Here is a 26,462-nt window from a genome sequence, read left to right on the forward strand (position 1 = left end):
TTGCTCTGTCGCCCAGGCTGGAATGCAGTGGTGCGATCTTGGCTCACTGCAGCCTCTGTCTCCCGAGTTCAAGCAATTCTCGTGCCTCAACCTCTTGAGTAGCTGTGATTACAGGCATGCGCCACCACACCTGGCTAATTTTTGTACTTTTAGTAGAGATGTGGTTTTGCCGTGTTGGCCAGGCTGGTCTTGAGCTCCTGACCTCAGGTGATCCACCTGCCTCGGCTTCCCAAAGTGCTGGGATTACAGGTGTGAGCCACTCTGCCCAGCTGGTATTGACATTTTTAAAGTAATACAGGCCAATCATTTTGTGACTGTCCCTTTTCAGTTTGGGTTTGTCTGTTCCCTCATGATTAGATTCACACTATGCATTTTTGGCAGAAATGCAAAAGTGATGCTATCTCCCTAAAGCTTCACATTAGGAGGCATTGGATGTGTTGTCCCATTATCGATGATATTAACTTTGATCTTGGTTAAGGTGGTGTCCACCAGGTTTCTCCAATGTTACTATTTTTTCCCTTTGGTAATATGTAATTAGTGGGGGGGATACTTAAAAACCATGTGAATAACCTATTTCTCATCAAACTTGAACCCCTAGTTTTAGCATTCATTTGTCTATGATTCTTGCCTGAGTTGTTACTGTAATGGCTATTTTCTGGCCTTTTTTTGATGGGGAGGACACTGTACTCAAGAGCTTCCCCTTTTCCCATTCATTTGTCAGTATGAACTCCTGGATTATTTTGTTCAGTGAGTTATTATTCATTACTGTCATTATTTTGCTCAGATGTTTCCAGATTTAGCTGGTTTCTTTTATCAATAGTTTCTTTGTCCTTTGTGACGTTTCCATCAATTCTTGAGTGCTTTGCATTTTCCAGCACAGTAAGATGTTCTGGGTGCACCGTGTCATTTCCCTGCCTCAGTCTGGGGACTGGGCATTTAGTAGAGTGGCTTGGAGTACTCACTGCTGTAGGGGTATCATGACTTCTGGGCCCTTTCAGTGTACAGAACTAGGAAATACACATAGAGTCACATATCTTATAATGGTGTTTCAGTGAACAATGGATGACATATATGATGGTGGTCCTATAAAATAATGGAACTGAAAAGTTTCTATAGCCTAGTGACCTTGTAACGTACCATAACACATTACTTCTGTTGATGGTGGTGCTGGTGTAAACAAACTGCTGCCAGGGATATAAAAGTGGACAGTAATGTCTTAAGCTTTCACATTCACTAACCACTCACCCAAAGCAACTTCAGTCTTGCCAGCTCCATTCATGGTAAGTGCACTTTATGGGTATACCATGTTTTATCTTTTATACCATATTTTGACTGGACCTTTTCTATGTTTAGATGCTCAAGTACTTACCATTGTTGTGCAGTTACCTACAGTATTCCCTGCAGTAACTGCGTGGGTTTGTAGTCTAAGAACAGTAGGCTACACCACATAGCCTAGGTGTGTGGTAGGGCATGCCTTCTAGGTGTGTGGAAGTACACTTTATGATTGTACAAAACAAAACTGCCTAATGACACATTTCTTAGAACATGTTCCTGTTCCTAACTGTGCACATCTACAGATGCCTCTGGTTCTAAACCAACACCAGTGGTTTCTTTTTAGCCTTCCCTCGGTGTTTGTATTTCTCTTCTCCAGCAGTGAGAAATCTGATAATACTGATGCAACTCATTTTGTTGAATCCTGTAACACCTTAGAATTAATTTTTGCATGGATAGAGTCTTTATTCTACCTCGTATTTGCTTGCAAGTTTGGCTGAATGTAGAATTCTAGGTTAGAAAGCACTTTCCTTCAGAAATTTGAAATCATAAGACCATAGGAATTTTCTAGCCTCTGGCCTCTGTGCTCTAAAATTTCAGTTAGGTGCCTTGACAAAGGTTTTTCTTGGACAGTACTGGCCCTTGGTGGGTTCTTTCAGTACGGCAGCTCTGCGCTGGGACTGTGATTCTCCCTGCTCTCTCCTGCTTAGAGCCCCCTTTGTTTAGCTCTTGGACCTCCTGGACTGATACACTTGGTTTCATGCCTTTGCTCTTAATTTTCATCTCTTTTTGCTCTTTCTAGAGCAGTTTCTAAACTTTATCTTCCAACCCTTCTGTTGAAAAAGAATAAAATTTCTGTCAAGTTTTTCAATTTTAAGAGCTCTTTTGTTCCTAAAATCTTTTTTTATAGTCTCTTATTCTTGTCTTATATCTTCTCATCTCTGAAGGTACTGTCATCTTCCACTCCCTATTTACTTCAAGATAGTTTTTTTCTGTGTTAATCTTCCATGTTAAAGGCTTTTCTCTGATATATGCTGGTCTGCTTATTTTTAATAGGGTGGAGCATGCTGGCATCACGATTGGGCCTGCAATGGCCTGGCTGTGTGTTGGGTTAAGTCCTGCGATATCTTTAGAATAAGTCAGGCCTTCCAAAGAAAGTTTTGAGTTTTAAACTGAAGGATAAAAGGCCTTTTGCCATGACGGTGAGAGCCAAGTGGGGAAAGAACACAGGGGCCCCATCATTCACAGCCTGCATTTTTTCCTTCATCTCTTTGGTACAGTACTACCATTTAGAGCTGTGCCTGTGCCCTCCAATGCAGAGCCCTCTTTTATCTGCCACAGAGTATAAACCTTCAAATATGCATCTCAGGATCCAACTAGTCCTTAAACTTTTGACCAAATGTATTTATTTTAGTGTCACTTCACCCCCACTTCCCAGAGGTGCCCAGTGTTGGTATGGTTGATTCTTAGTTTTTCCCATTGTTGATTTTCTACTTCTACTTCCTTTCTTCCAAAATGTTATTGCTAATGTTTCTTCTCGTATTCTTGTGAGGTTGTACCTGAAAAAAAATCCTGCACAATATGTGCATCAAAACATTACATTGTTTACCTTGAATATATATCATTTTTATTTGACAATCATACCTCCGTAAAGCTGAAAAAAATCTCTTTACAGTAGTTCTAGTAGGTTTTCAGGTGGGAGCATAATTAGGTGCTTGTGTTGAACCCTCTGGCTTGCCTGGAAATTCTGGTACTTACCCTTTAACCTTTGAAGGTTGAAATTTCAGAGCCTATTGCCCATTTCTGCCCTTCCCTGAGATAACATGTTGCCTACCAGAAGCACAGTTGGAGTTTTAAAATTCTGCTTATTTCTAAGTGCTAAATGATGAAAATTGTTCACATTTCAAAGGGGCCTTAAAAGCTGTGTAGTTGGCTGGGCATAGTGGCTCATGCCTGTAATTCCAGCACTTTTGGGAGGCTGAGGCTGGTGGATCACTTGAGCCCAGGAGTTCGAGACCAGCTTGGGCAACATAGCAAAACCCCACATCTACAAAATACACAAAAGTTAGCCACGTGTGCTGATGCACACCTGTAGTCCCAGCTACTCAAGAGGCCAGCTACTCAAGAGGCCGAGGCAGAAGGATTGCTTGAGCCTGGGAGGTCGAGGCTACAGTGAGCTACTATTGTGCCACTGTACTCCAGCCTAGGCAACAAAGTGAGATCCTGTCTCATTAAAAAAAAAAAAAAAAAAAAAAAAGGCTGTATAGGTGATTCTTTTATACAATGTGTATTGAATACCACCCATCAAAGCTATTTTATTGTGAGTTTTAACATATTCCATAAAATGACACATGTACAGTGTAGTAAACACAGTTGTTTGTGGTAGTTATGTTTTGTAAATTTACCTCAAACGCTGCATGAGTGAATTCTGAATCATTGCCCCTTGCGTTAGATTCCTTCCAGTGTATGGTCATGTCATTTTTGTCAATACATGTTTGTCAATCAATACGTGACCTTGCTTCATGTGTGTTTCTGTTTAAAGACACCATAGTTACTAATTGTTGATAACATTGCTAACAGTGATAACATTGTGCTCAAGACCGATAGCACTAGAACTCATGCCTGCATGAAGCTTATCTAGCACAAATTTTCTCCCTAAGGCACACCACATCCTTACGCTTAGGAACACCAGACAGCCCTTCAGCATTGCACTTGGGAGCCATTTTAAACAACGAAATGACCCCCAGAAAGCACACATGCAAAAAAACATGGTACTAAATAGACGGCCAAAGGACCCTTGTTTATGATATGTGAGCTGAAACGAGGGCAGAACATTGCCTTTGTCTACCTCAGCTGGGAATGTGTGCAATAGGTGACTGCAGTTTTCCACCACACTGTGCACATATGCATATCTACAGATGACTGCAGTATTGCTGGGAGTATTGATTTGGGGGCTACAAATAAATTTTAGCAAGCAGGCAAATTGGCATATATGGATTCCATGAGTAATGAGAATCACTTGGAATTGTGAAGCAAATACGTATGTAACCACCACCCATAAGAAATAGAACATTACCAGCACCAGCACCCCCTTCCTGCCAAGGAGGCTCAGTCCACATTCAGAAAGTTCTAAACTTTAAAGGATTTTCTGATTGACCTTAAATCTGTCTCTGGCTTTTACTCCCAAGTTCTGCCTCTGAAGTGTTATCCCCTCCCCCACTTTTATTTGAAGAGAAATGTTGAAGATAAATGTACTCTGAAGTCTCGAAATTAGACATCATGTTCTTCACTCTCTGGGTGTATAGCACAGGGCATAGATTTCAGACCCTTCACCATCTTGCTCTTCTGTTTTTTCCTCTGGATAACTTCTAGGTAGTTGAGGTTCCTTTTCATATGTGGCCTCCATGTTTCAGTAACTGAGGAGAGACACTGCTAATAATGCAACAAAATGAGAGCCACCATTCCCTAGGGCTTGCCCCCTTCCAAGTCTAATTTGGAATCTCAGTGGCACACCCTAAGGTAGGCCCCCTGTAAAGTCCTGTTGTCTCTTCATAGGAGTTTCTGACTCTCCAGCTTTCCATGGCTTTTCAGAGTTGAGGTTTTTTGTTCTGTATTGTTCCCCATATGCTTCAGGAGTTGAATACCCATTGGGTTTTATATTTTAATCCCAAGAATTTTTAGAAGTTTGGATGCACTGCTAAGTGTTTCTGCCTGTGCCTTAGCCGTTGTTTCTGTCTTTTGTCTTATTTCTAGTTCTTTTACTCTGCATCTCTCCTTTTGACTAGTGGGGTGTGCATTAACTTCATTATGCATCTCTGTCTTTCAAAAAATATTCTGTTTGCCTCTTTGCAGTGAAGATCTTTTAAATTTTATGACTCAATATAATCTTTTCTTTCTAGTTATATTAAGTACAGTTAACAACTTTTATTTCTCAATTCTCCATTTATTCTTTGATTAGTCATCAAACATTTATTGAACGTGTATTGTAAGCCAAGTTCTTTGGACCTCCAGCATCTAATAACCATGAGTAAGAAGCAACTTGAAGAGGTTTAAGGATAGGTACAGACTCCTAAATAATTACGCTTGCAAGATGTATGTGGAATGCGAGCGATACCTATGGGGTTACAGAAGAAAGGCACGTTTATAGAAAGTAGCTGGATCTTTTCGAAAAAACAGTTTCATTGAGATAAACTTCATATATCTTACAATTCACCCATTTGAAGTGTACATACAGTCCAGTGGTTTTTAAAGTTGTGCAACCATCACCACAGTCAGTTTTAGAACATTCATAATCATTTGTCGTCCCTCCCCAATTCTCCCTCCCCACACCTATTCTCTCCCCACTATCCTCTGGCCCAGAGAATTACTTACCTACTTTCTGTCTGTATTTGTCTATTCTGGACACTTTAAAAAATATTCCTCTGTCTATGATTATACATCATTTGACTGGCAGCTCCCAATCCCCGCCCCCCCCCCCCCATAACCACCTAAGCCTCTGGTAACCACCATTGTACTCTCTACTTCTGTGAGATCAACTTTTTAAAATGTCATGAGTGAGATTATACAGTATGTGTCTTTCTTTGCCTGTCTTATTTCATTTAACATAATTCAGAGAAACACAAAACCACTGAGGCTAGGCATGGTGGCTCATGCCTATAATCCCAGCACTTTGGGAGGCTGAGGTGGGTGGATCACTTGACATCAAGAGTTTGAGACCAGGCTGCCAACGTGATGAAACCCTGTCTTTATCAAAAACAAACAAGTCAACAACAACAACAACAAACCACATTGAGATATCACCTCATATCTGTCAGGATGGCTATTACAAAAAAGACAAAATACAAATGTTGACAAGGTTATGGAGAAAAGGAACTGTTGCACACTGTTGGTGGGAATAAATCTGTACAGCCATTGTGGCAAACAGTATGGAGATTTCTCAAAATATTAAAAATAGGACGACCATATGATCCAGCAGTCTTACTACTGGATAAATGGAATAAAATCAGCATCGAAGAGGTATCTGTATTCCTGTGTTCGTTGCAACACTATTCACAATAGCTGAGATGTGGATCAACCTAAGTGACCATCAGTGGATGAATGGATAAAGAAAGTATGGTATACATACACAGTAGAATACTCTTCAGCCATAAAAAAGGAAATCCTGTTCAACAACATGGATGAGCCTAGAGGACATTATGTGAAGTGAAATAAGCTAGACACAGAAAGACAACACATAATCTCCCTCATATGTGGCATCTGAAAAAGTAGCTGAATCTTGATGGATGTTTTTATTCCTATAATTCCTTTGTGTTTGTGTCCTTTCTCTTCCCTGCTCTGCAGAGTAGAGCAGTCCATTAGGTGCCTTCCTCCCACCACTTGAATTTAAGCATCACTGCAGTTGGCCTAGTTGGTGGACATGCTTTTGTCTGTTGTTTAGCAAATTATGCAAATCTGACTTTCTTGTCAAAGTCCATGTTTGTCATTCTAGGAATGTATGATTTTAAGAACTTCTCTTAACCCAGTCCACCAGGTGATATTTTTGCTAAACCTTACATGGGTATGTAGAAGATTCATTTTCTTATAAACCTTTTGTCTCTACCATCTAAATCTTTGGTTGACTGTTCCCTCCCCTGGTTTTCTTGTCACTCCAGTGCTGTCTCCCTTCTACCCTGTGAAGAGGTTGAAATATAAGGTGAAGGCAGGGAACTGAATTGTGCATGAAGGCATGCAATCAACAAGGCAGGTGGCTCAGTAATGCCTACCTGATTCCTGCTCCCACTATCCATTTCACAAGCTTAGGCATTTCCTTTACTTGCTGTCATAGTAACCAGGACTCCTGCCAGTCTTCCCGTTTATCTTTTATCTGTGAGTGCATCTGAAGGGGGATGGGGAGTATAGAAACCTCTCAGCAAGAGGATCATGGACTTTAAAATGTCCTCAGAATAGCAAGCAGGGTACCTTCATTTTGGCATTGTTTCTAGCTGATGCAGTAGTATTTACCACAAATAGTCACCCACTGCGGTTGTCATTTTTCCATTTCACATTCAGACAAGACTCCAATATTATTGGTGAGAAAGAGTGAAACTTTTATGTTCCTTAAATTAGTGTTGGAGAAGATCATTGCTTAAAATCTTTTACTAACTGCAATTCAGCCAGAGTCATTCATCTTTGGGAGGATGCGAAGCCAGCTAGCTTCCTACTAGAGTGCGGTTCTCACTTTTGTTTGCACCTGGGGAGCTTTAAAAAAATCTTAGTGTCCAAGATTTTTGAATCCCTAAGCCAATTGAATTGAAATATCTGAGGGTAAGATGCAGGCACCTTTATTTTTAAAGCTCCCAGGTGGTGATTCCAGTGCTGAGGAATTCCTTGGTGATTTCTGCCCTTTTTCTTTTGACTTACCCAAATCATGAAAGGAATGATTGATTATATGCAAGTGAGCCCCCAAATTTGTCCTTAAATGAATGACATCTGAATGATATTCTTTGATTTGAAACCTCGGAAATTAGTTGATTAAGGAACAAAGGTACATTATTATTTGAACTACAGAGATTAATGTTAACCAAGGCACGTGACTAACTAATATATAGCTGACAACTAGTAAGTTCACACAAGGTTGGATCTCCTATAATTATGTCTTCCCTCCTGCTCAGTGGGTTCGTTTTTTAAATTTATTCGCTCATAGCCTTTTGATTCCAGTGCTGGTATTGATGGCTTAGCAGGCACTTGGTGCAGGGGCCCCTTGGATGGGTAAGTGTAGTTTAAGACCTAAAGGCATTTTGCCTACCTTGCAGCTCAGGTTGCTTTACTCCTCAGTCATCTGCTTTTTACGTTTGCAAATTCAGCCATGCATTATCTCACTGAGAAGATAACGATGCCTCTGCCTTGTTCTTGGGTCCTTCGTTTTGGCCGAGGATTAATCTGTGCTAAACTCAGATCAGTTACTGGACCAGTTATTGGCTTCTTGCTCCTGTTTTCTTTTTAACCTCCATTCTTCCCTGAGTTCTTTTTGTTTTCATCACATAGCCCAAAGAATACTTCTTAATGTTGGATTTCCCGGGTCTCAAGAGTCTTATTCCTGGCTGCATGGCCATAGAATGGGCAGGCTCCTGTTTCCACATCCCTTGGCTTCATTGGCCACTGTGGTGTCAGGGCCAGACTTAGTCTTGTCCTGTCACGTCTTTCTGGTGCACTCTGATTCTGGGACCAGTACTTCTAGATTCCAGTTTTTCCTCTCATTCCCTGAGAGACAGAGTAACCAGTTGTAATAATTAATGATGCTGGAAGTACCAGCTTGCAAGACTCTTTCAGTAACCTCTGGAAGCCACCTGTTTATACCTCTCTGATTATTACTATATTGTTAAAAGCCTGGATGGACATGGAGTCAGCGAATGAGTTTTCAGTGTCCAAGTGTAGATCTGGGACTCGAAGACAGAATTTACAAATTATGGCATCTGTGGCAAGATAGCGGTTGGGATAGATTTAGGAGAAGAAATTCTTTTAAGGAAAAATTGAATTTGTTGCAAAAGAAGTTTGTCTCTGAAACACCTTTTAATTGCTCATCGTAAAAGAAATCAGAGTGTAAAAGAAAAAAAAAAACGGAATACTCCACTTGTTTTACTACCTAGGGAAGACTAATACCTTGCATAGTCATCCATACTTTTTTCCATGTTTGTCTACATAGTCCTTTTTTTTCTTTTCGAAGATATATGGATGTACTCTCCATGCTGATTTTATTTTATTATTAAAATGTTTTTATGCCAGTATGTAAGGATCATTCTCCACCCCAACCCCGACAGGGTTTCACTCTGTTACCCAGGATGGCGTGTGGTGCCACTGTCATGGCTCACTGCAGCCTCATCTTCCCTGGCCTCAAGCAATCCTCCTATCTTAGCTTCCTGAGTAGCTGGGACTACAGGTGTGTCCCACCATGCCCAGCTAATTATTATTGTTATTTTTTTTTTGTATTTTGTAGAGACGGGATTTAACCATGTTGCTCAGGCTGGTCTCGAACTCCTGGGCTCAAGCGATCTGCCTGCTTCAGCCTCCCAATTATCCATGGTTTTTTGTTTTTTTTTTTTAAATTTCTATAGGTGTTTTTGGGAACAGGTGGTGTTTGGTTACATTAATAAGTTCTTTAGTGGTGATTTCTGAGATCTTGGTGGATTTTTAAATGGTTGTATAGTACTTAATCAGTGGAAATCATTTATTGAACCAGTCTCCATTGGGCAATTAGATTTGCATTCGTTCACTATCCTAATAACTTTATGATGAGCATTTTCATAGCTAAGTCTGGTACATGGGTATGGTAGTTTGCTTAAATTCCTAGAATGCTGGGTGTGTCCCGCAGACCCTGGCCTACGGATGAAATGAGTACTCAGACACAGGTATGCAGTGTAAGAGCAGCTAGCTGACTGCCTGGCTCTAATGGCCAGAGCAGCCCTAAGAAGCTGGAGCTGCTTGGTTTTATTCAGTGCGGGCACAATGCTGAAAACCTGGAGCAAACACAACCTGTAGGTAATTAACATTTATTGCTCCCCTTTCAGAGAACCTCATGCGGGAGGATGATCAAAGGTCAGTTCCTGGTCAACATAAGTAAACAAGCCTCTTTAAGATAAATTCCCCTACACTCCCTTGTACCTACTCCTTGGCCTCTGCCTCAGGGTTATAGAACAGCTGCCTTCAGCTATTCTCCCCTGGGGCTCTGCAGAACATTCCAACCTTTCAGAAGGTTTGGGTCCTTTCCCTGTAGTTTTTCCCACCACTCTGACTGATCCCCCACACTAGAAGTAGCTGTGGAGTTAAAGGTATACACATTTTAAATTAATATACGTTGCCAAATTGTCTTCCAGAAAGTTTACATTTTTACCAACAGTGTAGGTGAGTGTTTGAAGAAACTGAAATCTTAATGTTCTAGGCAAGATAGTGCCATAGGTGGAAGAAAACAAAGGCTTCTACCTATACTAAATTCAGTACCCATGCTGATTCTACCCCAAATATAAATTTCATCAGAATTTTCTCCATTCCTTTCTTTTGTCTGCTGTTAGTTCAGACCCACTCTGAGAGCACCCAAAGTGGCCCTCTTTCCCTCCTGGCAGGGTATTCATTTTTCAGGGTCTGGCTGAAATCTGCTTTCTTTAACCAACCAGTTAGTAGTAGTAATTCCTTCTTTTGAGTTCTTGTGGCATCATTGCTTTTCATGTCAGTATTGCCTGTGTTTGAATCTGCCTTTCATTAATAACTTACAAGTGTCTGTCTTCCTATCTGTATCACAGACTTTTTAGGGACAGGGACTTGGTGTTCCATTTCCCTGCATCTTCCCTTTTGGAGATGGGCTTCCTAGCGAGCAGCTTGGACATACTTGTCTTGAGGAAGACACTTTGAGAGGAATGTTTCTAGATAAATGTTAAGTTGAACCAAAATGGCAGTTTCCTAAGTTTCAACCTACATTTCTGATACCTGCAGAATTTGGTTTGCCCATAAGAGATCGTTCACTTTGCCCTTTCACTCCACATGCAGGTGTCAGGATATATGAATCTCCTGTGTACACCCAACTTGTGCCATTTAAGTTATTTTAAAATGGCTTCCCCATAAAGATGTGTGATGTTTTCCCGCATGTAACTGTTTCTCAGAAAGATAATTATATAAATACCATGTTCACGAGTGCTTTTTAGTTAATATATTAACTTAAGCAATTCTTAAGATTCTATACTATAGCCTAACAATTAAATGACCACTTGAAAAGCCTGACCTGTGAATCTGCAGTATTTTTTTTTCAACATTATTTACAAATTTTTAAAATTTGGGGTATTTTTGTTTTTGTAGAGCACACAGCATTGGTTTATTAAAAGAGTTTTTCTCTGCATTATACTATTTGTTATTTTCTTATTATACTTTATGTACAGGTAGACCCTTGAACAGTGTAGTAGGGGTGTGCATAGTTGAAAATCTGTGTGTAAACTTTTGACTCCCCAGAAACTTCACCAATAGCCTACTGTTGACCTGGAAGCCTTACCAATGTTATTTTGCATGTTATGTGTATTATATACTGTATTACAATAAAGTAAGCTAGAGAAAAAGCAAGTTTTTTTTTCCAAAATGTTGTGACTCTTCAAAAATTTTTCCAATATATTTATCGAATAAAATTCGCTTGTAAGTGGACCTACACAGTTTCAACCTGTATTGCTCCAGGGTCACTGTATTTTGGTTCCTGTCTCTTCTTTCCCCTCCCATTTACCTACTTTTTAAAAGCCTGTTAAGTCTTTATTCATTAGTTACTCCATATTTCTTTTTCTTTTCTTTCTTTTTTTTTTTTTTGAGACAGAGTCTCAGCTCACTGCAACCTCCTTCTGGCTCAAGTAATTTTTGAGCCTCAGCCACCCGAGTAGCTGGGACTACAGGCACGCACCACCATGCCTGGCTAATTTTTATATTTTCAGTAGAGATGAGGTTTCGCCATGTTGGCCAGGCTGGTCTCAAACTCCTGGCCTCAAGTGATCTGCCGGCCTTGGTATCCCAAAGTGCTGGGATTACAGGAAAGAATCACTGTGCCCAGCCTACTCCATGTTTCTTAAAAATGGCCTATTTAATATGATTCATAAGCAAAAGAGTATAGCATTTAAATTTTAATAAGTGTTTTCTATCTTTGACCTTTACAAAGCCTATAAAGGTTACTTTTCTAGTCACTTCAAGTTATAACTTCAGGTTCAGGCCTGTAGAGGTAAGTAATCACAATTGAACTTGTACTTAGGCATCTTTATGTTTCTTAGTGTTCTAGACTTGTCCTTATTGAATTTTATTCTAATTTAAATAGTAGTTTCTGTGTTCGATAATTTTTATTCCTTAATTACTTAGAGGACTGAAGCTCCTGATTCAATAAATTGTTGGGCAAAAGAGGTTCTGTACAATGAAGAATATTTCATCAAACAGTTCCTATGGAATCAATTTCATAGTTGGGCTTTGCTTATGTCATTAGGCAAGGCTGGCACTTCACATATTTTTATGTAGATGGTTCTCCCAAGGTCTGCTAGAACTTCAGCCACTTTCCATGACACCCATCTGACTGTTGAAAAGTTAGGGCTCACAAATTTTCAGATTGCTGTGAGAATGTCAATGCAGAATTCACAGGGACATCCTTTCTATTTGAAAATTTAAATTGCAAGGAAATTTTTTAAAGGAAGTAAGATTTGGAATTAAGATTAGCAAAGAATGGGAAAGACTTTTACATGTACATTTTCACAGGTTTTGACAGTTCTCTGTCTTGGCTCTGCCTTCCCTGAGTCCTGCCTGCTCTTGAGTGTTGTATAACTCTTTGTAACGTGAGGCGGGCAAGGTGTAGGTAGATGCTGCATGCTGTTGAATGTTGTGGATTCTATGTGTGCTTTATTTTCTGGGGAACTAGGGTGTGGTAGTGCTAGCTGGGTACATTGGAGGCCACTGGCTTAAAACTGTCTTTCCCGTAGAGTCTAATTTCCAAGATAATTTTGTTGACAAGTTTCTCTTCTGGGATGGAAATACGTTTAATTAGGTTAAACGTTGGTCATTGACCAGTGGTGGTGGTTATGATACTTCCATGAATTCTTAGCTTCAGTAACCTTCCTGAGTGGGGATTTTATTTGGGGGACAAGGAGAGATTCGTTTCTTCCTTTCATTCTTCCCACCTTTTTGCTCTCATCTTTTACTACAGCAACTTTTCCCATTAGCATCTCTAGAACTGTGGTTTTCAAAATATGGTTTGAGGACTCTTGGGCTTTACGGGGGACCCTTTTAAGAGATCATTGTGAAAACAGTAGTGAGTAGAAGAGCTGGTACATTAGCATGAATCTAGTCAGCAGCATTAACTTTTCCTAGCAGTACATGTGTTCTTCATCGCTATGCAGTTGCACTTTTCAAAACTGGCTTCACTGCAGAATGTCCTTCAGAATAATGAGTGGTACTAGAGTAGTATTCAGTCTTGGTCGGGGCTTTAAGAAGTTGTTGAGTTCAACCTCCCATCCATGCAGTTATTAATCCGACAGCCATCCTGTATCTATTTATGTACTTCAAGTGATGGGAAGGTCACTACTTCACAAGGCAGCCCACTTCATTTTCATACAGCTGTATATTTTTGGAAATGTGTCCTTGTTTACAAAATACGGCTTGATTTCTCTAATTTTTACCCTTTGATTCTAGTCCACTCTTGGAATCCAATCAAAATAAAATAAATCTACCTTTTGCATAATAGCCCTGCAGATATTTGAAGTTAGCTCTTGGGTTTTCCCTAAGTCTTCTTTTGTAGGCTAAACATTAGTTTTAGTAATTAATATCAAAAATTAGCTTTAATTTTTTTCTAGGATTACCTTTTTTTAAGTATTATACTATTTAGTTAAATTTTTGGATAGTACTTTATCTTACCTAATCAGCAAATAATTATAATGTAATTTTAACATTTATATTTGTATGTGTATTGGAATTTAATATTTGAAATGTATAAAATATTTAATATTTAATTTCACTTCTAGATGAATTGTAGATATTTTTGAAATACAGTATTGGTGTGAACAGCATTTTGGTACTGCGTGAAGTAAATGGGAAAACATTAGTATTGTAATTTTGCCTCAGTGTTAAAGTTACCATCTTGATAGTGAGCTTTGTTGTATATGAAAAGTGGCTTCAAGTTATGTTAGAGATAGAAGGAAACTTAGAGTTCCTTGAGGAAAGATAGGAGTAAGTAAGCAAGAGACCCTCTTAAGGAGGTATAATTGGCACTGCTATTTCTAGCACCTGTTCGATGATGTGTGGACCATTTTAGACGTTGGGAATACAGTCATATACAAGACAGACAAAGGTCCTTGCTCTTCTGTAGCTTACATTCTAGTTAGTGAAAGAATATTTTTAGATTGCTGTAGTGCTGTTAGAAGTAAAAAAGAATGGAATCAGGAGAACTGGGGGATGGGGATGCATTTTGGGTGATGAAGATATCAGAATGGGGGGGCATAAAAAGAAAGACTTTCATCAAACTTTGTATGCCTCCAGCAGATGTTGAGAATTGCAGTATGAATGTCGTTTATTCATGTGAAGCTTGTAGCAACAGGAAAATTGAGAACTACTAATTTAGCAGATGAGGAAACTGAGGTACAAGTTTAAAATTGATAAATTTTAATAACATATCCAGGTTTGTATAACTCACTAGTGAATGAGCTAGGACTAGAATCACAGTCCTAGTTTTCCTAGTTCCCATTCCCATTCATTCATTCTTTTCTGTATTTTTTTTTTTTTTTCAAATGAATGTTTTCAGCCCTCAGTCTGTGCCTTGCCAAAAATGTGTTTCACTGATGCATTTGGTAGGTTGAAGGAAAGAGTTGAAGGAGTTGCTTTCAGATGGGGTGAGAGAAGCCTCTCAGAAGCCTGCACAACTTCTCTTAGAATAGTTGGAATTGAGTGGTTCAGAGACCTTATAAATGAGAATTATGGCAGCAAGATCATTCACTTCCTGTAAACTATATGCTTTTGTAAGTTGAACATTGTCCTGGATTGGCAGAACTTTTTCCCCTCTAAGCGTAAGAATTTTATTTTAATAGATCTATAGGTTTCACCAAATGAGGAACATTGAAGTTGGCAACCTGGGTTGATAAAGACATTATTAGGAGCTTGGCAGATGGAATAGTGGATTAGTGGAATCAGTTTTGAGCCCTGCAGTGAGTTCAACAGCCAAACTGATGGTGTTCGTTAGGTGGAACCCAATGTGTCTACCTGATGACATATCCCATGAGGAATACACCCTCTATACCTCAGTCAGTGGCCCAGGCTCATGGTTTTATTTGTGGTGCATTTTAGGGTACATGGATTAAGGACCTGCCAGCTTCCCTCACCCCATCACAATGTAGAACAGAGGTTGGCCAGATAGTAAATAGTTTAGGCTCTGGGGCCATATGGTCTCTTGTAATTACAGATCTACCTTTAGCACAGAAGTAGCCATTGACTATGCAGATGTGTGAGTTGGCTGTGTTCCAGTCAGACTTTATTTGCAAATACAGGTAGCAAGCCAGATTTGGCCCAAGAGCTCTGGTTTGCCAACCCTGCTTTATGGTGAGGTAAGGTCTATGGGGCATTATTTTTGCTCCTCCTTCCACCTTTCTTTTTATACTTCTGGGTGTTTTGAAATTAAAGTGAGATGAATGTGGCCATTCCAGTAGTCTACAGTTTGACCTTGACATACCGAAGTCAAACAATTTTTTTTTATATATTTTCCTAAGTTACATTCTTGTTAGGTAGCCTTTCCCCTTTTTGAGACAGATGTAAGAAGAAAATGTTTTTTACTTTATGAGCTCTTACTTCAGAAGAGGGTAATGAGTTTTATACTGTAAACACTTCAGTTGGAACTTAAAAGATATTGAGATATATTCCTTTTTAATCAGGCAAAACTGGAATTGAAATTTATTTGGGTAGCTAATCAGAAAACTAATCAAAGGTTTTTTTCCTTTTTTTTTTGAGTGCAGGTAACAAAGCTGAGACCCGACTCTTTATGTGGATAGACTGTTCCTTTACCTTATCATAAGTTAATTGATGTAATGCCAGGTCAAGAAACAGCATTTTCAGTTAAATGAAATACTGTGCTGCTGTTAATAATGAGTCCTCTGCAGATGTATGGCGATGTCTTTGTGAGCTATAATGAAATGTGAGAAGAATGTAGTCTTCATATGATTAGAACTGTCTAGGAATGTGTTCGATACAATCATAAGGATAAATTGCCTTAGACTTTTTACCTAGTGTTAATGGGAAGAGATTTTGGCCTGAATTTTTATTGTCTTCAGGAAATTTCTGTTTTATCTTAAGGTTGGTTAAATATATAAACATCATGATTCAGTAGGAATTTTTAAAATCCCTAATGGACTTCAATATGAAAAGAAAGTAAAGAATGTTTTTTTCTAAGCCTTAAGCCAATACTTAGCACATTTCATACCATTTTAGCAGCACTTGTCAGAAAGAAAATTTTAAAAACATAGTGGATTTTGTTTGGTTGCCAGAATGCACACTTAAACTTGTTCTGCAGTTTTCTCTTCATTTGATCCCCAAATGAACCTCTGGAAGGTAGCCTTTTCTTAAGTTTCCTCCTGCGCTTTAAAATCACCCTGCTTGCACCTCTTCATGTAGGTCTTTGAGGAGACGTGCACCTTGTCGTTGCCAAGGTGTGCCTCTGCCTTCCTCCCCGACGGTTTCCACAGCTTTCCTTCTCCTTGCAGCAGGCGTTTCCACTTAATAGCTGCCCTGTCAGCATCTCTCTAGAGATCCAATCCCAAATCTGTAAACCTTCTTGGCTTTTTTTTTTTATGAAGATGAAATACGTAACAATAAGACACTAGACCATATAGTAGTTATCCAGTAAATCATAGCTGTCATCGTTGTTATTTTAGAAATCCTACGTTTTATCCTCTTGCGTGGTCCTCCGCTTCTTTTCGACTACCAGCTTGCCCATGTGTTTTCTCCTAAAACACGTTGCTCAAGTTGCTTGTCCCTGGAGCCTGGGCATTTTCTCCTCCTCACCATTGTTCTCACACCTCTACCATGGGAACCTTGGCAGCCTGCTTTCTGGCCCCATCTCGCTAAATGCCCATGCAGCTACCACACTGCGGCTTTTTCTTGATCTCTGTCCTCTACCCCATTGTCATTCTGGGCAAGGCAGTCTCCCGATTTTCCTTGTCCTATTTGACGATACGTTTTATATTTGCTTCTCTGACTTTGAGTAGTCCTCTTGTTAGCCCCTAAATGTTTGTGCTACCCAAGGTTCCGCTGGTGATCTCCTTTCCTCTCCCTCTCCACCCTTTCTATTGATCTCACCTCCTTCTCAGGCTTCAGAGAGCCATCTGTGCAGGTGACTGTGAAATGTGTATTTCTCATCCACCTGCTTTGAGCTTAAGATTTACATCCGGAGAGGTCAACCTAGGGGAGCCATGGCATCTGAGACTCAGCGTGTCTTAAACCAGATTCATCTCTTACTGTCCTCACCAGCTTCTCCAGCTCTCTTTTTAGCTGTAGTGTCAGTTCCACTCTCCCAGCCACCAGATTGTGGTGCCCTTCTTCACCACGTCTTGCCTTCATTCTCCACATTGCGTTCATTGCAGTTTTCAGGCTTATCCTTATAAAGTATCCTTTCTTCCAAAAATTGCTTGTGTATACATATGCATAGAGAGATATCTGGAAAGAAATTCACCAGGAAGTTTAATTCACCATCCAGTCATCTCTGGGTGATGGGATGCTATATTGTTCAAGCTTTTTTTTTTTTTTTTTTTAATAACAGGCCTTAATTACTCATAGACTTGTGCCCAGCATATATCCAGTCTGTCTTCTCAGCACTCCCTTGCCCTGAACCCCATCACTGGGGCTCAGTTGCTGGTTCATTCATTCTTTGTACCTCTGGTCATCATTTTCCAGGCGCCTTTCAAGTAAACTTTCCTTAGTGAAACCCTTCTCCCAGCTGAATGTTTCTTCCTTCTGTGAACCCTCTGATCTCTATGCTATTTCCTGTATTCTGCCCTCTGCTCTCCATACATGTGTATTTTGTGTTCTGTCCTTTATTAGATTGTAAGCTCTATGAGGGCAGAGTTTGGGTCTGATTACCCATCCTTTCCCCCTTTCGGTTACAGTCTCCCAGTTTTTCTTTGAGAGACAACCCCTTTCCCCCTTGGCTACAGTTTTGGTGGGATGGGCAGTTCAGGTGTCCTGCCAACAAGATGCTCTTCTCCTGGAATTTGAATTTTGAGTCATGGGATACAAGGACTGACAGTGATTGGCACTGATTCAGCCTGGCCGAGGTGCCCTGAAGAAGCCACTCATTAGTTCCTGCCTCCCAGATCCCTGGAGCTGCCCTGGTCCCTGAACTCTCCGAAGCCTGGTTCTTCAGATATTCCTTCATATCTGTGAGCTATCTCATATCCTTACAATAAATTCTCTCTCTCTTTTAAGTTAACCGAAACCAGCTTCTGTTGCTTTTACCCAACGATTCCTACCAGTAGAGCTGTTATGATTGGAACTGAGCAGACTTAATCATTCTAGCTCTTATATTAATTCTGATGCGTTTTTTTCTTTTCTTTAAAAACACAAACAAAAACAGCCAGAGACTGCTGCTACTTTGAAACGTACGATAGAGGCCCTGATGGACAGAGGAGCAATAGTGAGGGACTTGGAAAACCTGGGTGAACGAGCGCTTCCTTACAGGATCTCTGCCCACAGTCAGCAGCACAACAGAGGCGGGTAAGTTTCTTCATGAAGAGCTTGGAAAACGTTTTTGATAGTCTCAGTAAAGAGTACTGTTCAATTACTATTAGAAGTTCTTAAAATTTCACATTCAGACCCCCGTTGCGCCTAGGTGTCCTTTGGGTACACACTCTGGCAGTCTTGTGTTGCAGATGGGATGTGATATGCTGGCCCTTCGTGGACTATGATCTGAGTTCAAAACTAGGCCATCCTAGGAGCAGAGGGCTTACCAAGTCTAGCTTGTGGAACCCTTTCCTGTCAACCTTAGCACTGTTTTCCCTGACATTTCTTTAACTTTTGCCTTTAAAATACCTTAGTGATGAACAGTGCTGTCCACATACATAGTGTATCCGTTTTAAACATATGCAGATAACAGAATGTGCTGTTTTTGACTAATGTTGTAACCCAAGCCTAATCCACAAAAGAAAAATGGTAATACCTACTCCAAGTAATGATCACAGTTTGGAATTTTGTCTCCTACTATGTACAGCAGCTTCCTCAAATACATGTCACAGATTTGATTCTGTAGTAATAACTATCTTTGTAGAAGTTCTTTGAGAACAATTTGTGGAATAGATTTGAATCTTCTCATGTTGTAGGATTTCCTAGGAGTGGGTGTTAGAGAAGATGGGAATCAGGTTTTAGCGCGGTGGGAAAAGTCCAAGAGTAGAAGAGTCAGCTCCCTCTGGCACTCAGCAACTCTGTGGCCTCCCCTTCTGTTTCCGGCTTCTTTGGGTACAGAACTCAGGTAATGGGTCTCCCATCTGCATTGCCACAAGGACCCAGCAAGACAGTCTCTGCAGATGTGCTCTGCGGCGAGAATGCTGCTTTTAGTTAGGTGAGTCTAGCTGTCTTGTGCAGGTACAGTACGTGTGTAGGGCCTGAGTGGAGTCGCGTCTCACATCGAGGCTTTGTTACTGCATTTAAACCTTCTGCTGTGCTGCAAATTTCATCTTTTGATTGCTTCACCTTGTTTTGTGCTAGTGTTCAGCTTCTTGAGAACACCTCTGAAGAGAACGCCTGAGGCGTTGCTAGGCAACAGGAAATGCACAGTGGCTAGGCTTCTTCCACAGTCATAACAACAATGAGGGATGGAGAGCATGTGTGTCTGTTTCTTTTAAGCTTAATCACAAATGGGTGTGGTTTTAACAGTGCAGTTATGGATCCTTTTGCCTTTTTTGTTTAAAGTGGAGCATATAAAAACTGTCCAAGAGTTATTAGTGCAGTTCTTGGATGGAAGGCAGTGAAGGGAGAGAGAAGTCAGTTTCTTCACTCATGTAGTACTTCCAGGGGTTTCTGCCCTTTTTTCAAGTAGAGGATTTGACTTTGTTGAGAGCTGGCATTACAAGCATCCTAGGATCTGCACTAACACGTAGTCTGAGTAATGCTGACGTCACTTGTCTGAGGACCAGGCTCAAGAACTGCTGTGTTCACTCAGTTCATTTTCAGACCTCTGTGTGCAGTGGTGGGGGTTGGGGGTCGGTAGCCGTTTCTCTTTATGGGTGGAATAAATTCAGGTCCTGGAGGAGCCCACTGGGACCAAGCCAGAACTGCTGAGAACACTGGCCCTACTTCTGGGTTCCCCCCTGGCAAAGGTGCATGTGCCTCGCCGAGGAATATATTGCAGTCACTTAGTTCATTGACATTTAAAGATTTTATTGCTGGTTCTTTTACTTTCAGACTCCTCAACAAAGGAGAAGCAGTGTTCTGTATTATATATGTGTATTATATATAGACACAGAAAGGTGGTGCCCAGCTGCAGTGGGGGAGGTTCATGCTTTAAGCCTATTTTCTGGGATAAATCAAAGTCTGGTATTTATTTGTTTAAGGTAATGTTTTTTAAAGTGTGGTCTCTGAAACGCTAATTCTGTAGAGATGCTCCATCAAAAAAAGAGAAGTAGGGTGTGTGTGATCAATTAGATGTGGGAAGCCTTACATGATCGAATTCCTTCTAGAGGTTCACAGTGCACATTGGCACATAAATGATGAGAAGCCCTTCAGTAAGATCCATTCATTAATTCACTGTATTTGATTATGCTACCTTTTATTTCTATAATACTCATGAACATTCTCCACAGTGACTTTTGGGAAATGAGGATGTGAGAGGCGAGTGTAGTTTGAAGTTACTTGAATAAAGATTTGGAATTGGGTGGTACGTTTACATGTCTGCAGTGTGGAGCTTAAGGTTAGTCTGATATTCTCTTGGCTTCAGGCAGTGGCCCCATAATCACTAACCCTAACCATGTCAGTACCAGGTATTTTGTTCATTTGGCAGATTCTTTGTGTGCATTAATCCATAGCCACAGAAAGTGTTAGAAACATGTAATAAGTGGATTATGTACTGGGAGGCTCGCTTTTCTGAAGTGGTTGAGAAGAAACAGTGGTCTTATTGGTTACGTGTTTAGCATTCAAAGTTTGGCTCTTTTTGAACAGCCCTGCATGACACGTATCTGAAATTACGGCAAGGCACCGATTTGAATCCTGACAGTGGTGTGCAAGAGCCAACTTTTGGCTGGCTAATGGAGTGAGCCTAGATGTTTCTGAGAGTCCACATTCTATCATGGTACTGTTGGTATCATGTGTTTGTTGCTTTTACGTTTTGTGGGGAGAAATGGTATGTCCTAGTGGTGTCCACAGGTCTCAGGTTGATTCTCACGATTGTCGTGGTTCCTGGTCTCAAGGAGTTTTCAGTCTAATCAGAGAGTTGGCTGCATAATGCTAACCTAGGCACCAGCTGAGGGAGTGTGTGTGAAAGTGCCCAGCACAGCAGGACTAAAGCTAGGCCTGGGGCTGACAGGTAGGTATCTCTGTTCCAATGACTTCACTGTGGATTGGGCAATTGCCTCTACTGTTCTCCCATGCCCAGCCCCCCTGCCCCCCAAATCAACCGCCTTACCACGTACATGCCCAGTAGGCTGGAAGAAAAGAGTAGGTAAGGGAGAGCCTGTTTTTTTAGGATTATCTGGGAAATTTGCCCAGAGGAGGAGGAGGGTATACTTTGGAAATGGTACCTGATGTTTATTATTATATCAAGACTATTTCCAGTTTATGCCAAAAATAAAAATATAGTCATTATATTTCAAATATTAGTTTGGTCAGACTCCACTTTAGAAACAGGTTGTGTTCCAGAAATTTGTCTGTAAGTCTGTTGTTTATAGCTGAGAACTTATTTTCCCAGTGGAACAACTTGATGGTTAAGTTCCCAGACTAGTCCACAGAAATTTTCTTAATTCATAATCTCTGAAGGTCAGTAGAACTGGGGGAGTCATTTGTGTTCAGCTGAGGACCATTTTAAACTTGTTTTTGAAAATGCAATTCAGTGTTCCCCTTGGCAGCAGAATGGGACCTGGATTGGGCCACCCTTATCAGGGATTGGGACAATATCTCAGCCCTCTAACTTGTTAACACTAAATAAATCATTGGCGCACGACCTGGAGCTGGGTGGCTCAGAGGCCTGGGAGTCACTCCCAGCTCTGGATTTGCTGGGGTCTGTTTCAGGCCCCCGAGATTACCTCCACTTTGTGTCTGCACGTGCTCACCCTGACACCCTCATCTGCTCTGCGGGACAGACAGGGTGTTGGTGTGGAAAATTCTTACTGTATTCCTGGGCGTTTGAAAGGGGAAGATGTCATTTATGCTAGAGGGAGCAGTGACAGGAGAGGCTCATTTAGACCCATGCTAAAAGGGGCAGGCATCTTACTGAATCATAGTAACAGTCACCCTTTGCCAGAACCACGTCACTCACTCCAGGGCTGCACGGAGCTTACGGTTCTCTTTCCACTAGATGGGGCTGAGCTGAGACCGAGAGGAAACTATACAAGAAAGTGCGGTCCGTATTTCAGCGTTGGGCTAGTGCTGCTTTGTAAAAGGATGCCTCTGCTCTGTTTCTACTGGGTCTGATTTTATGGCAGTGAGATTGGGCTGGCTTCCAAATGCCTGTGTATAAGAACTCTTAAGTAGAAGGTGTTTTTCTTGCCTGTTTTGCCCGTTCTTTGCCTGTTCTCATCTGCTTTAAAATTTGGATAGGTGCTTATAGCAGAGATCTGCTGGCCTACATATAAGATGCCCTTCTATTTACGGGTAAGCAGAATGATAAAAATAACCAGCTCCATGGTGAATCAGTGGAATTTTACTGACTTGCTTCCCAAATGTGTCTGCAGCGTACTCCAAGAGTGCTGGCACCCTCTCTAGAGGAGATTGATTCTCCTCTGTAGTTTTCCCGTTAGCTAACATTTCCATGTTCTCGTGCCTTTCTGCCAGCGTTCTGACCCCGTTCTTGTGTGTAGGTACTCCACACCAGGTTTTCAGACAGGGCTGCTGTGGCCTTGGAGGTTTCTTTTTAGTGGCAGTGCCCCAAGATTTGTAAGGATTCTGCAGCAGGTTTAGTGTTAGTGGTTTTGAAAATGTATGAGACCCAACAGATATAAAAAGAAATGGGGCTTTTCCATGCAGAGGGTACCTCAGTTTGAAGGTGAATAATTCACTGCCTCGGTGAAGCCTGAATCCAACAAGGTTTAACTGAGACGGTCTAGGAACTGGCATTTAGACAGATCTGTTTCCTATCTTCAAAAAGGCTCAAGGATGCTTCAGGGCTGCAAAGCCCTCCCATCCCCCTCCCCCATCCCCCCACCCACTGTGAGCCACTGAGTGCTTCAGTGGAAATTTCCACTTGTCTGCTAGGGAGAAGGGGAGGGTGAGAGAGAGACAAAGAATGTAACTCAAATTCAAGCAAGCTCTTTTTATGGAAAACTTGTAAATACAGGGTTAAGACAAAAGTGAATAAAGAAAATACAACCTTCACATTTAAGGGCACTATCAGAAAACACATTTTTCCCCCTGGACAACTAGGGGAGTGGGGGAAGGGCTGGCAACACCGGGCAGTCTGCATAGTGACCGAATGGTGGAGGGGCTAGGCCTCTCCAGGGGAGGGGCAGAAGGGACATGAGAGCTGCTGGCTCTCTTACAACCATGCTGCTGTGAATGGAGTGTTTTTGGTGGCATTGTTTTCCAGTACTGGGCACAGTCTGTCTTGGGGAAGCCATTTCTCTGAGTGTTTTCAGATCTCTAGAGGGTTTGGGCCATGTAGTAGAGAGTTTTGTAGCATGTGAGTGTCTTACGAAATATAAAGGAGGGCACATTATCACCTTGAAGATCGTGTTGGCAAGTTCTACCTAGGAAGAAGTTCACTGTTGCTCCAGCTTTCGAACACTGTTATCTGCAGTGAGAAATGCATTAGTGTACTGAATCTTTCTTGGTTCCTTCTTGCCTGGCATCAGTCATCACCTCACTTCCACTTCTGCAGAGTTAGTGTGGGTCAAAGTTACGTGCTTTTCTATAGAAAAGAGAGATGGTTTTGTGAAGCTGATAGCAACTTCATAGAAGAAGTGATTCTATAATTAGCACCACACATGGGAAAACAAACCTTTAAAATGTAAACGCTGCTTGGCTTTGTGTTCAAGGCGATGTTGGTGCTTGCATGGACCCTGGCTACCTGGTATGCGGAACCGTGTCACTTGTGCCATGTAGCACATGGTCGAAGGTGCTGGGAATGTGTACCGTAATTAGATTTTAGACTATTTTCCCAAAATGATCTATGTACTTATTGATTCAATCACCAAGAGCAGAAGTGGAAAATGGAAAACTAGCTATTTGGAGAGCTTTTGTTCAGTAAGAACATCAGCTTTGGGGCATGTCTAGGCAGTTGCAATGTAGTCAAATCCAAATGTTTGTACCTTGAGTGAGGAGTTGATCGTGAGTCCACGTGCGTTAGGACTCCTGGTCTTGTGTTTTGATTCTGCCTAGTTTGGCTGGGGAAGAAGCAGACACTGATAGCTCATTGTGGTTGTGGAGTCCTCTTGAGTCTCTCTTTTCCCAGGGTCAGGAGGAAGTTGGGGCAGAGGGCTCTAACTCCCCTGGAGACACTGAGCCCCTTTTCTGGTCACCTTCCCTTGAACAGCAGCTCCTCTGATTGTTAGAATGGTTTCTCCATGGCAACCTTCATGAGGATGCAGGGAGCGGGTATCAAGGGAGTTAGTTCCAAGGCCATTTTTTCAGCCTAAGTCCCATTTTTGTAGGTCTCTTGTGGACCTGTGCTGTCATGAGAAAGGGATCCTTGGCAGGCATCAAAAGCCACCCAGCCCCACTACCCCACACAGGTTGTTTCTAGGCCTTGCTTTATTCATGTGTAAAAATAGAAATGCGGGACTGTACTTGGTGTTGTCATAGCTGTAAAAAGTCTCATTCTCAGTCCTTAGGTCATCTGTAGTTAGCAAAGCCCAGCAGTGAGTCAGGGGTCCTTGACCGCCATGGACAGTCTCCCACAGGACTGCGGTGGAAGCCTGGGTTTCTGCTCACACAGCAGCTCGTACAGCCTCTCTGCCCAGCTGGGCTGCATATTCCAGGAGGATGAGACCATGTGTGCCTCATCCATTTAGCCTCCTGAGGTTTGTCTATAGTAGATGCTCATTAACAAGTTAAGTTTGCCCAGATAAATAGGTAAGAAGAAAAGGATATATACCGGAAGCAACCAGGAATTGGTCAAGGTCCTTCCTGTGTGGGAAAACCATAATGGACCATTTATCTGTGTACTTGGGTCACTGAAGCAGGCAGAGATTGACTTTATCCTGGACTTCTGGTCAGTTCTCTTGTGGCCTGGGAGAGACACCTTGGTTCCCTGGGAGAAGAAGTCGGGAGAGTTGGTAAGAGGTTCGGCTTCGGAGAGTGGCGAATATAGTAAAGTCTGCCTGTCTCGGAGTCACTTCTCACCTTTGCTGTTTTGGTGGCGTTTTCTTTCTGTGGAAACTTCCACGGTGTAATAGGGAGCCATGGGAGTGGAAGCAGTCTTTGCCCCCATCAGCCCCGGGAGCATATCAGCAGGATGACAAGCATGAGATGCCAGTCACCAGCTGTGCATGCCGGCTTGTGCTCGTTTGGTTGGTTGCTGAAGGAGCATTGTCATGCCTGGTGGCAGGAAGTCAGAGCAGTTAGGAGGGTGAAGGCAAGAGAGGGGTTTTGGTAGCAACAGGGAGCCTCCCGAAGCTAGGAAAGCCCAGTGTTAGGATTTCCAGGTCTTTATCTAGGTTTTCTCTCTATCCTTGAGAATCCTCCAACATGTGGGTACTAGGTAGCAAGAGATACAGTATACAGAGTGGGGAGCTGTGGGATCTGGAGTCGGGAGCTTGACTCTCACTTTGTGATCTGGGGCCTATCAGTTCCCCTCTGGGCTTCAGTTTGCTCATGTGAAAGGTTTGGGCTGCGTTGTCTTTATGGTCCTTTCCAGCACTTCCATTCTATGATTCTGTAACCCATTTGGTCCCAAAGCTATCTGTGGTTTCTTGTGTCCTAGAGTCAAAAGACCTGTTCTGTTTGAATCCTGGCAGTGACCACTTCATAGCTGAGTGACCTTGGGCTAATGACTTAACCTTTTTGAGTCTGTCTTCTTAATTACATTAAATTGTATGACTCAAAGGAGGCAACGTGTAGGAAACCACTTTGAAGACTCCTAGAGGAGTATTGTTGCTGGGGAGAGGGCTGCTGGACCCCAACCAACACTCGGCACCACTTTCTCTCCTCCCTTTCCTCAGTTGCCACACGGAGTTGAGCTGCCACTTCTCTTTCGTCCTCTTGCTCAAAAGTTGTCTGAAAGCTGTGAAAGCACTTTGAAAATTAGAGTCTTATGAAAGACACTTCTTTTTTAAGTTCAGAAATATGAGGTTTCTGATATATCTGGCTTCCAATTTCCATCCTTGGGTATTCTTTTTACCCTTATCACAAAATAGTGTCCAAAAGCTTTGGGTGTATTTCTTACGATTATTGAGTGACTGCTGAGTATATGGAGAACACTTTCAGGAGTCCTGGATGAGAATTGATTAGTGGGCAGTTGAGTTGGTTGTTGGCATCTGTAAACACACTTTCTCTTAGAACATGTTGAGACTCCTAGGCTAGCTCACAAGCCTCTAACC

General features: G+C 41.6%; 1 protein-coding gene across 1 annotated transcript in view; it reads left to right on the top strand.

The window, feature by feature from the left end:
* Positions 1 to 26,462, top strand: part of MRPS6 (mitochondrial ribosomal protein S6) — a 68,127-nt gene that overhangs the window by 33,404 nt on the left and 8,261 nt on the right. The window contains exon 2 of the mRNA XM_030806010.1: positions 18,359 to 18,498. Within this exon, the coding sequence (XP_030661870.1) occupies positions 18,359 to 18,498 (140 nt within the window). The remainder of the gene's footprint in view (positions 1 to 18,358; positions 18,499 to 26,462) is intronic.

The sequence above is a fragment of the Nomascus leucogenys genome, chromosome 25, assembly GCF_006542625.1.
Source record: "Nomascus leucogenys isolate Asia chromosome 25, Asia_NLE_v1, whole genome shotgun sequence".
Taxonomy (NCBI): Eukaryota; Metazoa; Chordata; class Mammalia; order Primates; family Hylobatidae; genus Nomascus; species Nomascus leucogenys.